General features: G+C 34.6%; 1 protein-coding gene and 1 long non-coding RNA gene across 2 annotated transcripts in view; one reads left to right on the top strand and one right to left on the bottom strand.

Moving 5' to 3' along the window:
- LOC133319756 (uncharacterized) overlaps positions 1-14,652 on the bottom strand; it is a 56,336-nt gene that overhangs the window by 11,593 nt on the left and 30,091 nt on the right. The gene's annotated exons all lie outside the window — the stretch shown is intronic.
- Positions 10,419-12,571, top strand: LOC116776323 (zinc finger protein 485-like). Its single transcript, XM_032669501.2, has one exon. It carries the CDS (start codon positions 10,569-10,571, stop codon positions 12,150-12,152), a length of 1,584 nt encoding a protein of 527 aa, XP_032525392.1. The 5' UTR covers positions 10,419-10,568; the 3' UTR covers positions 12,153-12,571.

The following is a 14,652-nucleotide window of genomic DNA, read 5'->3' as shown; positions in this document are numbered from 1 at the left end:
CGAAAAGTTATTGTTGTTACTGGAGCAGCAAAATAGAAACTTTCTGGCCATGCTAGAGGCCGTGAAGCATTCGCGATCTCCGAACGAACTTCGTCTTCCTGATTTTGATCCGGACCGACACAATGTGGACGGACGTGCTTAGATTGCAACAGCGGACACGTGCATTACTGACGGATGCCAACATGGCGCCCCGTTAATTATTGCGTTGAGTCGTGCAATGAAAGGAGACGAATCCACATGACTGTCGACTGTATCATTTCCAGGGATGACTGAGAAAATTTCAAGAAGCTTTTCAATGCAAGGTACGCAAGTCCTGAGACTGTGGCATCTTACCTTGTTAATATGGCTGGAAGCAAAACAAAGAAAATGAATGTCTTGCTGCATATGGTGCTTCTTTGATGACCTTTATTATATCAAGGTGGAAAAACTTGACGATAGAACAGATCGCGGTAGCCACAGTTCTGGCACATATTTCGCAGTTCGCGCCTCGTATTCAACGATTGTCCTGCAACTCCAAAAATGACTGCAACAAGAGCTTACAGCGGAGTCGTTTTAAAGAGAAGAGCTCCACCTAACAGTGACGTGCCAGATTTTAAGAGGATTCGCCCAGCTACAAGCCATGCAAGCATCAAGTGCTTTCACTGTGGGAAACTGGGCCATAAGTCTACTCAGTCCTTCTCGAGGAGGAATTTGAAGCCAAATGGAACAATAACCAAACTCGTTTTAACAACTATAAGAAGCCTGCTGCAGAATACCTCTCCATCACTTGTTACTCCTGTCAAGGGCAAGGCCACTACTCATTCAGCTGCCCGAAGTGGAGGAGCAAGGGCGGAGGCAGCGGTAGCAGCTTAGCTTCAACTATAGAGAAGCGGGTGGACCTGAGCAATATAGATGCGCCTACTGGATATATGTACCATAATCTCTTTAATTAAAGAATCTTTGTCTAGCAAATTTAGTGGTAGAAGATTGAATAGTATTATTAATATGACAGGCATAGGGCAAACATCTGTTAAATCAATGTTACAGATTTTGACTATTATTAAGATTGACGACATTACTTTAGAAATCCTATTTCATGTTTTACCCGACTATTGCCTTCAATATGACATAATGGTAGGACTTGAAAAATTATCTCAAAGCCTAACTGTCCACATGACTCGTAACTGTTGAGTGTAGAGAAAACTTGTATTATCAAATCGTGTAGTGTTAGCGAGAATGAACAACTTTAATTTAATATTGATGTACCTTTAGAACATAGAGCAGAATTAATTGACATCTTGAAGTCTTTCGAAAAGTCGTTTATTACTGGTGTACCTATGACTCACGCCAACACCGACCCTATGACCATCAGGCTCATTGACCCCCACAAAACAGTAAGTTGTCGCCCTTATCGTTTAAGTCCTCAGGAGCGAAAAATTGTTAGGGAAAACGTTAACCAATTAATTTGTTTTAATTAATTAATTGTTAGAAAAAAAAGTTAACCAAATATTATTCGTCCTAGTTTTTCACCTTTCACCAGTATCCTTGGTCTCCTATTTTAGGCAGCTTGTTGCGGGATTCTCACAGACAATGGCACCGTTATACGCGTTGACTTCGAGCTCTAATAGTAAACTAGATTGGAAGTCTGAGTATGAGGTGGTAAGGCAATAAATTATTTCCAAGCTACCACGGGAGCCGGTTTTTATGATCTACGATCCAGATCTACAGATCGAGTTGCATACTGATGCAAGTGCGGTTGGATACGTTTCGGTGCTTATGCAGAAAAAGCAGGTAAGCTGCATGCAGTTGCTTATTTTAGTAAACGTACTACAGCCGCAGAGTCGAAATACCATTCATACGAGTTGGAGACTCTACCGGTTGTAAACGCGGTTAAGCATTTGCGCTACTATCTACATGGTCGCAAGTTTATCGTACTAACCGACTACAACTCCCTTCAGTGAACTTGCAAAAGGCTGGATTTGACGCTTCGAGTTCAAAGATGGTGGACATTTCTCCAGGACTTTGACTTTGATGTAATTCATATTGATGGTAAGCTTATGGCACATGCGGACTTCTTTTCACGAAACCCTCTTCCAGTCAAAGAAGCTCACACGCACCATTCACAGGTACAGTCAAAACAAATTACTATTACTGAGTTCACTAGTAATTGGCTTTTAGCAGAACAACAGCGTGGCGAAGAAATTAGTAAGTTGGTGAATGACCTTAAAGCTAAGAAGTTGCCTGACGATATTGCAAAGACTCACGAGTTCAGATCGGGTGTCTTGTATCGCAAAATACAGCGTCGGGGTAAGTCCCGTTTCTTACCTAGGAGGTGGTCAGTCATTAATGGTGTGCATGAGGGATTGGTGCATTTGGGATGGGAGAAGACCTTAGAGAAAGTGTACGAACTTTACTGGTTCTATAAGATGAGAAAGTTCTGTGACAATTGCATCACATACAGAATTTCAAAGTCGCAATCTGGCAAAACACAGGCCAAGCTTCACTCCATCCCAAAGATAGCGATCTCTTGGCATACTTTACACATAGATGCTACTGGGAAGCTTAGCGAAAAAAGTGATAGTAAGGAGTAGGTTTTTGTAGTTATCGATGCTTTCACTAAGTTTGTTTTGCTCCACCATACCTTACACATCGATGCGACTAGTAGTATAAAAGCAGTTAAAGCTAGAATCTATTTGTTTAGTGCGCCTACACGAATCGTTGCAGACCAGGACCAGACCAGCTTTGCCAGCAAAGATTTTAAAGAGTACTGCGATTCTGCTAACAATAAACTACACCTTATTGCCGCTGGTAGTTCTCGGGCAAACGGGCAGGTCGAACGTACAATGAGCACTCTTAAGGGGATACTTACTGCCGCCGAGACTAGTAAACGGTCGTGGCAGGAAGCTTTGCCAGATGTACAACTAGCACTAAACTGTTCACAACACAGAGTCACGGGGTTAAGTCCTCTGGAATTGCTTATTGTCAAGGTTGTTAGGCCAGTAGACATTTTGTTAGCTAGTGATGTAGAGCCCGAAGTCGATCTGATTGTTGTACGAGATCAGACAATAGAGAACATAACTAGAAATGCCCAGTATGATAAGATACGGTTTGATGATAGACTCCGTAGGATGCCTGGAGCAGACTATGACGACTATGACTCTGACGATGACTTTGCTGTGCTATCTACTAGTTCTTGTTAAAACTATAAAATTAGCGATATGTTATAATGTCGGATGCCGGGATGGTTGTCCAGGGCATGTTCGGACACCAGCACGGTTATCCATGTGTTGTCGGATGCTAAAAGGAGGTTGTCCATGGCTTGTTCGGACGCCGACCTGATAATCCTGATGTTGTCGGATGCTGTAAGGTTGTCCATGGCTTGTTCGGACGCCGTTCAGTTATCCTGGTATAATAACTTTATGGAAGGTTGTCCATGGCTTGTTCGGACGCCGTTCAGTTATCCTGGTATAATAACTTTATGGAAGGTTGTCCATGGCTTGTTCGGACGCCGACCTGATAATCTTGATGTTGTCGGATGCTGTAAGGATGTCCATGGCTTGTTCGGACTCCGTTCAGTTATCCAGGTATAATAACTTTATGTGAGGTTGTCCATGGCTTGTTCGGACGCCGACCTGATAATCCTGATGTTGTCGGATGCTGTAAGGATGTCCATGGCTTGTTCGGACTCCGTTCAGTTATCCAGGTATAATAACTTTATGTGAGGTTGTCCATGGCTTGTTCGGACGCCGACCTGATTATCCTGATGTTGTCGGATGCTGTAAGGATGTCCATGGCTTGTTCGGACTCCGTTCAGTTATCCAGGTATAATAACTTTATGTGAGGTTGTCCATGGCTTGTTCGGACGCCGACCTGATTATCCTGATGTTGTCGGATGCTGTAAGGATGTCCATGGCTTGTTCGGACTCCGTTCAGTTATCCAGGTATAATAACTTTATATGAGGTTGTCCATGGCTTGTTCGGACGCCGAATTTAGTACCCGCGTATATTATAATCGAAAATGATGTTCGTTATTTGATTATTAGTATTCTGAATCATAGTTTACTTAAGTTAAATTTGATTGCTAATTTATGGTTGTACTTTGGTTGTTGTAATAATTTTGCTTTATAAAAGAGGATTAGTTGTTTTCTGTTTGCCATAAAATAATTAAGACTATTCCGAGTTCTTTATTTGTGCCAGGTTGGCCGAGTGGAAATTTTTATCTACTGCAGAACCTTTTCTATTTTCACACGAGGACGTGTGAGATGTCACGATGGCCGTGTCGGAGCGTCAGAATTAATTATGATTTTATTTCCATTTTATTTTACAAATTATTACGAATTAGCTGGCAACGTCAAGCAGTTAGCTTGAGTGAGGTCACCCCGGTGTCGGTTTTGACGTTGGACAACTGACAGAGAAAAAAGGGAATGTCACCGACATTTTTGGAGTGGATGAACTCGCTGCGTTACCAACTAAATCTTGTTCCATCGTTCACTATGTCTGATAATCAGCTATCTTCTGATCCTCCGTTATATATATATATATATTTATTTATTTTAAAAAACGCTTATACATTGAAAGATTATTATAGCTAGCTCTACCAAGCTTCTTACATAAAACAGCAAATAGTTATAAAGCCAGCGAATTAATTTTAAATATTAAAAGAAAATTTATATTAGAAGGGTCGCTTTATTTGCTTAGATTCTTGAGTAAAACATTGTGTTAATGTTCAAATTATTAACATTTAAAAGAGAAAAGTTAGTGTGGAAATTTATTACAATAAAATGTCTGTTTCTTTGCATAAACCAATGTTAAAACTTCTCTCATCAATTTCATTAATAACGACATGTGCTTATTTCACTTTAAACACGACTGCGCCAAGCTGAAATAATAGCAAGAGCTATTCTTAGACATTAATGTTTAATTTATATAGTTTTTCTTATATTTTTCTTAATTACTGTCTTAAATTACAACCCCCAAAGCCTTCCATTGACTTGTAGGTTAAACATAATTCTACGTTTCTTGTGATTCAGCCAGGATGTTTGGGCGAAGAACTCAGTTTAAACTCGTCAGTTTAAAACAATATTTTAATTTAAATAACACTCAATTTGTATTTCTATAATTTTTTATTATTATGAGCCCTTTCTGATGTCAGAATATCCAATTTTTAAATTAGAGTCGTGGTGGCCTGGAGTTTAAGGCCCGCCTCTCATACGTGAACGCGGGTTCGAAACCTGGCAAGTACCAATGTGATCTTTTCCGAGTCATATGTATTTTCCAAGAGTTTTTAGACACCACTGACGGACGGTGAAAGAAAAACACCGTGAGGAAACCTGGACTTATAATTTCAAATTATACATTGTAATCTCCAACCCGTCTTGAGCAAGCGTGGTGATTAATGCTCTAACCTTCTCCATGTGAGAAGAGGCGTTTGCTCAGCAATGTGCTCCGATAGGCTGATGAGGATGATGAAATTAAAATCATCAAAATAATATATAAATAAAAAAATTATAATATACAAATATAAAGAAGATAACACAAGTTTTTATGTGAAGATATTTTAAGCATATAACTTTAAGCATGATATGGTTAAATTAAAATAGTTAAGCCAAAATGTCGTATTTTTTTGAGAGTAATCTTTTATTTTAGTTTGTATGAACGTTATGAACAAACGAGGATTTATTTTCCAAATATATATTATATTACTTATATTACCAGTTGTTAGAACAAGTTCCTTCAACTCATGAGTACAATCGCTACAACAGATTTACTTACAAACGTAGAAATTTAATTTTTATATATTACTTTCATTATTAAGGAAACATTTATGGCTTTATAACAAAAATATTCGCTTATTTTATTATGTGTTAATACGTAAGCGAGTCCAGGTGATCATTGTTTATCAGGACCCATTGATGTTTTAAGTTTCTAAAAAGTATTCTAATGTTAATTAAAATATAAATTAATCTAACAATTTAAATATTACGAGAAAAATCTAAAATTCACATTTATATATATGTAAATCATGTATTGTGATTATGTCTTGATTCTGCGGTATATACGCGGAATTGAAAAAAAAAACCTATGTCTCATCTTGATATCCAGGCTACATTAATATGCTATATAAAACATGACTTACATACTTCTCTTAAGGACAGATTTTGCCAGCCATTTGCGACAAACATATATGATTTGTTGTAATTTTATTATAGGTCTGTGAGTAAATAAGTTAAAACACTTAAGGGTGAAGTGCGGAGTGAAAAACATTGTTTTATATCTGAGAAATCTTCGATAACAATTTAAGATTCCGACGCATTCGTTTGCGGAATACTAAAAAGTTCCTTATAGATGCCAATGAACTAAGACCTAGCTTTACGTAATGCTATCATATATGTTAAATTGTATACAGATAATATAATGCCTGTCTGTTTATTGTGTACAGATTTTATCGTTCATCCTCACTAAACTTATATATTTACAACCCTAAAAAAATCTATAAAAAGGTGTTTGTACCAAATTAATTTGTTTGTAAATCAAAATTTATCAGTTCTTGTAACGTACGTACGTAATTGTACGTGAACCACACAATTTTACGAGAAGAAATAAATGACTGAATAAATGACTAAAATCAAAAATCTACAAAATCTAAATCAGTATATCCTCCTCGAGACGCAATTTTTAATTTCTCATTTTTTTTAATAATCCAATCTTAAAAATACATCGATAAATATTGATTACCATAATCTCAATATCTGATGCTATGCTATGCTATGCTATGCTATGCTAATGCTATCGAAAAATCTAGAAATATAACGTAACGTCTTTTCTATAAAAAAAAATAATACAAGTCACATGCAATAATAAAATAGTTACTGTATGCACGTATAATAATATTTTGACATATAATTCAATTTTAATGACTATCAACATGTTTGACATTTAAGACAGTTGACAGATCATAGACAATTTTATACAAATCCATCGCTGATGTTATATATTTTTATTATCTAGAGTGTGATGACACAAAATGTTGTGCCCAGACACGAATTGATTCATTTAAAACAAATTTAAATTCGAAACACGTTTTCGAAGTTAAGAAAAAACATTATTTTCTTACATATACATATGGTCGGGACTAAATTTATTTGCACTACCAACAGAATTATGTGCGAGGGACCTTGTCAGATTCTTTAAGGAAAGAGCTTAAAACAAAATAAATAAAATTTTATTTTTTATATACATCATACGCCAAGGTTTTTAAATTTATTTTCACGTATGCAAATATTTTTGATCAACTTCTTTGTTATCTGACTTCAGAAAAAGGTACTAATGTATACTCATAAGTACATATAAGATTACCGCTACTTTAAATTTTAATTACACAGTATTTTTTTTATATTATTGTTATTTACTAAATATACATTTTATTTTTTTATAAACACCAGTTCTTATTCCAGCTAGTCTCAACTCTATGATCCCATACCCATAATAAAGAGTTACATTTAATGGATGGGTTAAAGTTAACGTGACTTATCTCTGTATACATTATTATCCAAACATAATTTGTAAATAAAGGCTCACATTCATCACTAAAAGATATTTTTAATTCGAAAGATATCACCTAACGAATACACTACATATTTCTATCGTATGTTAAGTACACTATTGTATAAATTATAACAATGTTTATTTACGAGTTCTGAAACAGCGAAATAAGAAAAAAATACAACATTCAAATATTATATCAAATTTGTAAATAATTTTTAGCAGATTCGAACGAGAAATATAGATAAAAAAGTTAAATTTGTCCAATAGATTTGAATATTAAAAAGAAAAAACTACGACACAGTTACATTGGATGTAGGGAGAAATGTCAGAAATCTTAAACTTTACATCTCATGGAATCCGCCATTTTGTATTTTTTATTCGTATCAAAAAACTCACTAATCATTATCATCATCATCATCAGCCTATAGGAGCCCACTGCTGAGCAAAGGCCTCTTCTCACATAGAGAAGGTTAGAGCATTAATCGCCACGCTTGCTCAAGACGGGTTGGCGATTTCAATCTTATAATTTGAAATTATAAGACCAGTTTGCCTCACTATGTTTTCCTTCACCGTCCGTCAGTGGTGTCTAAATACTCTTAGAAAGTACATATGATTCGAAAAAGATGACATTGGTACTTGCCAGGTTTCGAACCCGCGCCGTCACGTATGAGAAGCGGGCCTTTTAACCTCCAGGCCACCACGACTACGAAAATTCACTAGGACAACAAATTTTATAACTAAATAATGTATAAGTGCTAGCAATAATAACGGCTGTCATGCATGATAGGTACAAATCGCTACCCAATTATGTATTTTAGAATTAATTCAGGTTTGTGGGTGCTCAAATTTGTCTTCTAGTATAGTACTGACCGATGTCACTGACTGGTAAATAATTGACTATGTGTATAAAAGTAGAGTCTTGTTGTTCTTGCAAGCTCCACACACAAAAAATGTCTTTTAAACGTACCACTTGAGCCGAGGATAGACGATAGAGAGGTCCTGCTTCCCTACATTCTTTGTGTTATACAATAAAAATGGTAAACCGAATTCAGAGATAACCACATTTATATGGACGTGGATTCTAAATGCTTGGAGATGGTAGTAGGTGAATCCTCATCAAAGAATCGTCACAGATACCGTAACGATAGCAAGAATTATAGTGACCCTGGTTTTCTTGTTGAAATCCTGAATCGCTATACGTCATCAAACCTTACTGCTGCACTCTCTATTCTAGTATTCTATCGGAAAGTACTTATTATACAACGAAGTTGGATTGTTCTGTTTTCTTGCTGGCTATACGATGAAACTTTTAAATCCAAGAAATATGGTGCAATCAATATAAATATTCGCTTAGGACAGCTCATTTCTCCTCTTCTGATCTATTCGCAACATATATAAACCCTTTGATCTGTTAAATCTGTATTTTTGACCTTATCCATCGACCAGATGTATAACCGCCAAAACCTCACATAACTGCTTAATTCAAATCCAAAATCTCCTTATTTTATTAAAGAACCTCTAATTTGTTTTTCTCCGCCACCCTATTCTTATTTTGACGTCAAAATAAATACCTTTGCTTCTTTTTTCCTTACATTTAAACCTTACATAAAGCAGATAAGTGTTTTGTTAAAGAATCTGTCGATAAAACAATAAATTTGCAACTTCTATAGAAAATGTAACAACTTTAACGAAGTTATCAAAAAACATATTAGTGTCCTTCAAGTGGTGCTTGTAATTCTGGAGATGAGAGTAATATCATGATGGCTAAGTATAAATATATCCGAGGCCAAACGTTGAAACTGATCAAAATCAAAGGAAAACTGTACTCATAGATTCACTAACTTTGAATTAAAAAATAAATATAGCAATCCACCTCCTGTCTCATGCCGGCGTCTAAGTCGTTTATGCACTCCAACACCTTCACGCAAGATTTGGGTAAGTAGACACAACATGTACAAAAAGGCTTCGATGCAATTATTGCGTTTCATCAGTCTGCTGCTAAATAGTTTTATGTCGCCCTGTCATAACGTCTCCCATGGATTTTTTTGTCTCGTAAGCTTTGCTTTTGTACTAATTACGTTTCTCATCTAATACACTACGACTACTTTTGCTAAATTTTATAATCTTACCTATTCTTTTCATTGATGTCATGAATGAATGAATTATAAAAAAATATTATAGTTTTTTTATAGAAATTAAAGTGCCTTAACTTCATGTTATATTAAGCGAAGGCATTCACAACATTTAAAACCGACTAATCTTCTTGTCTTCTCCATATACATGAAAGCTTAATATAAGCAAAATATACATTGTGCATAAAATCACGTATGAAAGAGATATATTAAAAACTGACCTCAGAGAAGTTCATGGCACTTCTATTTTTATACTACCATCTTTAATCCGCTGTATATAAACTTGTTAAACTACTTTATTCTGAAAGTACAAATATATATTTTCAGTAAAACAGTTATTAACTTTAATTTAATTAAGTATCAATTTGTCATCGAGACATCGAGATGTTAATTGTGGAATTGGTTCGATGGAAAACTAAATCAGGAATGACGAAATCCCCAAGACATGACTGTAACCTAGTAATGGGAACTAACAAATTATAAAAAAATCTCTTTTTTTTTCAACTATTCTACCATGAACCGCAAATAATTTTGATATGCTATAATATTCTACTTAGGTAAGAACTAGATGGTGCTTTTAATGAATATTATGTCGAAATACTTTTCTTTATTTTGAGAATTAATCACATTTATTCTTTTAAATGTTTTACTTTCTTTTCTTTTGGATTTGTTATTATAACTTAATCTTAAATTCATTTATAGGAATCGATAAAATTCGTACATCGCAAGCGAAGTGCAGCCCTACTAAGTTTTCTCTGACCTGTCATACTTATGTCAAATTATTGTTTAATGAGATTGTTTGTATGAACTTAAATATAGTTTCTATTTTACTTAATATCTACCTTATGGTAATTCTGTTGTGAAATGAAACTTAAACGTGATATACATGTGATCCAGTGATGTCGTTTGATAATGTCCGAACAAATAGAAACTTATTGCCGGCTGTGTGCTGAACCGACGCCTAAAACCCAGCTCATAGAACCAGAAGAAGATGTAGCTATTACTTCCAAAATACTCGCCAAACTAACCTGGATCAACGTTGATGTGTCTGTATCAAACGGCCTTCCGAATACAATTTGTTTCTCCTGCTTCGACCAGCTCGAGAGAACTTGGGCTTTCTTAAACAATGTAAGGTGTGCACAGGACAAATTAAATACTATATTTAAAAAGGATTCCGAGGAAAAAGTTATTGAAATAGATTCGAAAAACAATTTGAATTGCCAGAATGTTGCTGGGAAACCTCTGGACAAAGATTGGGAGTCAGTGGAAGGTTTTAAATCGGAAATTAAAGTTGAAAACGCTGATATATTACAAGTCATACCGATAACGGATATAAAAGCGGAAGCAGATAGTGAAGAAGATTTTAAACTAAGAATAGATTATGATAGTTTAGATTTAAGTTCGACTGATAGCGAAGCACCCTTAGTTATAACCAAAAAGAACAAGAAATTAAAACGTAAAGTAAGAGAGAGCAAGAAAGATGTAAATGAAATCTCAGTAGACTCGATTGTATCATCGTGGGACGAACAAGGATGTAGATGTGCCGAGTGTGATGCTCAATGCAAAAGCATATTGTCATTACAACTGCACTCAATCCAAATACACAATAGCTGTTGCGTATTCAAATGTATAGACTGCTCAAAAGTCGCTAGAGGTTACCGATCATTCATAAGACACATACGGACACACAACAGAGATTTGAGACACTGCTGCGAATATTGCAACGAAGTATTCAGCTCGATATCTAAACTAAAATTACATAAGGTTAAAGAGCACAGATTTGTGTTCAAGACTAAATGCACGTCTTGCGGCGCCGGCTTTGATACTGTTGAACAACTAAACGAACACAAGGCGCTATTTGTTAAGGACGCCAAGAAGATTAAAATATCTGAAGCAATTAAAGAGGAAAGTTCTGAAATGAAGTGTGATCATTGCGAGAAAGTTTTTAAAACAAGAGCCAATCTCTTGCAGCATAAATTACTCCACACCGAGAGGATACGGAATTTTGCATGTCATATATGCGGCAAGATGTTCTTCACTAAAGGCACCTTAGTAACACACATGGTTACTCACGAAGACACAAAGCCTTTTAAATGCGACCACTGTCCCTTGACCTTCCGAGCTAAAGGCAACCTTATATCCCATATATCATTACATTCTGGCCTGAAACCGTTCATATGTGAGCAATGTGGTAAAAGTTTCAGAGTTAAAAGACACTTAATGTCACATTCCATAGTACACACAGATCTAAGACCATTCGTTTGTGAATACTGCCATAAGGCTTTCCGTTTTAAGACCCGTTTAAATCTCCACCTACGACAACACACCGGGGTCAAGCCGTACAAATGTGTTTACTGCCAACGAGATTTCACAAACGGATCCAATTATAAGAAACACATGAAGAGACGCCACGGCATCGACACGTCATCGAGAATAATGTTCAATAACTCAAATCCCGTCAAAGTTGGTGCTTTTAATTTAAAAGCAAATTCATAACAAAATTCTGTATGAATATTTTGTTACAAGTATTGAATGAGATCTATATAAATCGGGTTGAAATGTTTATAACCCCAGCAGGAAACCTCTGTGGAACTTAGGCTGAGATATGCGAATGATACATGCATACATGCATATGCGAGATATTAAGGGTTATATATCTCATTATTGGCTCCCACATCGTATGAAGTTAAATAATAATTAAACTTAAATAACTCATATTTTCAAGTCTGTAGATAATATAGAACGAAAAGTGAAAGTTAAAACGATTAATAACAATTTAAACTTACTAATCACATGTAGTGTACAGTAAATAGGTTTTTTGTATACTTATTTATTTTTTAAATCAAGCCGGGCTGCTGTCAACAAATATTTTTGTGAATTATATTTGCTAATGCCATAGTAAATAGTTTAGTTTTGATGGTTGTTTCATTTATAATAAAATATGCAAATTATTGAATCTTTTTTTTATCTGGCAACATTAGAATGCTTTCAAAAAAAAATTATTACTTTTTGACAAATGACAGCTTATAATAGTTGCCAATAAAAATATATTATGTTTACTTAAATGTGTGAATAAAAATTTTATTTCCCATTAAATTGTAAAACAAACACAACAAAGGTCATGAGCATTCAAAAACAAAAAAAAAACACTTACATTTCATTTAATAATTGGTGTTCTAATTGAATCTTAAATAGTGTTTCAAAAAAATATATTTTTATTACATATGGCAATACCTTTAAAAATTATTATTGACCAAAGATCATTGCTAAATACAATGTTTTGAAATTACAAAGATTTATCATATCCGCTAATAAATAAATTTTTAAAAAACACGTTTCTAATATAACTCAAGACTTAATAAATATAATTGTCTAATACAAATGTCTGACAATTTTTTATCTATTTTTCTTCTACAACACATTGAAGGCAGCGGCTTCTGTACTTGGTATGACTGTTTTCTTAACAGAACAGTATGTAGAGCTGATGACAAAAATTCCAATCAATATAAAAATACGATTAGATTTGGAATAATATGCAGTGAAATGATTCTTATTGCACGATACAAAAGATAAGGCATTTTTTGAAAGTTTCAATACTCAATATGATACCTAACACACAATCATTGCATTAATAATTGCACTAAAGTCTAAGGACACAACGTTTTTTTCATACATATAAGACGAGATAGATAATAGAAAACTGTGTGCACTTATGTCATTACAAATTCTATAAATAAAATATTATTTTTCGTTTTTAAACATTTCCTAAATAATACCCATTTCCAGGCACTGATATAATTAAGTGGTGGTGGCCTGGAGGTTAAAGGCCCGCCTCTCGTGTATGAGGGTGAGAGTTCGAATCCTGGCAAGTACCAATGTGATTTTTAGGAGTCATGTACGTTCTAGGAGTATTTAGACACCACTGACAGACGGTAAAGGCAAACATCACGAGGAAACCTGGACTTATAATTTCAAATTATAAGATTGTAATCTCCAACCTGTCTTGAGCAAGCGTTGTGTATGCTCAATGCTCTAACCTTCTCCATGCGAGAAGAGGCGTTTGCTCAGCAGCGGCACCGATACGCTGTAATGATGATATAAGTAATGACAATTACTTTAAATAGCTAGTTAATGTGTTAAATTGATACCGCTTTTATATTCGATACTGCTGATATTTAAATGTGGTGATTATTAAAGATATAGTAGATTTAGAGAAAGCTTTGTAGATATACCTATGTCATTTAAATTCAGGCAGTAAACACTTTTTTTTAATAGAAACAATTTAGGGTTATTTCGTTTGTTGCCATTTTGACGGATGAACGGTTCATTAAAAATTACTATAATATTGAAAACATTTCACAATTAGAGGCGGATGTTTTAAGTAAATAATATTTATTTTATATATGTTTAAGGTAATATACGATGATAACAAATAAAAACGTTGACATTTTCAAAATATTCTACAATTCCAGTACAAATGAGGCCTTAGCCTATAATATATATTATAATATATTATATATATACATATATATAATAAGCGAAAGAGTGCTTTTTAAAAATATAAAAATTTATTTTTTAAAACTTAGATTCACATTCATATGCTTGAAATGGCCTCATAACTTTTTGGGACCTTATATGTTTGTACCAAGTGTAGCTAGTTGTACCCACCATCACTAACACTCTGGTGAATGAAAATAATTCTCAATAGAAAAGACGTTTTTCTCTTTATCTTTGAAAAGAGCCGTCGAATTTAATTTATAAAATATATTATAAGCTTGTAGATAAGACGTCGGAGAAAATCACAAGCTACTTGAAGTGAAATAAAATATTAACATTCCTATTTAATTTGTAACAGTCCTTGTACCTTTTTGTGAATGGAAATGAAAACAATACTACCAAGTGAAACCAGATCAAAAATCTTATGTTACCTTTTGTTTTCCAGTGACAAGATGGCGGATCGCATGGTAGAGTGAAATAGTTGTCATTTTGTTATATA

This window comes from Danaus plexippus, chromosome 28, assembly GCF_018135715.1.
Source record: "Danaus plexippus chromosome 28, MEX_DaPlex, whole genome shotgun sequence".
Taxonomy (NCBI): Eukaryota; Metazoa; Arthropoda; class Insecta; order Lepidoptera; family Nymphalidae; genus Danaus; species Danaus plexippus.
Note: the sequence above shows the minus strand (reverse complement) of the source record. Positions and strands in the feature narration are given on the sequence as shown.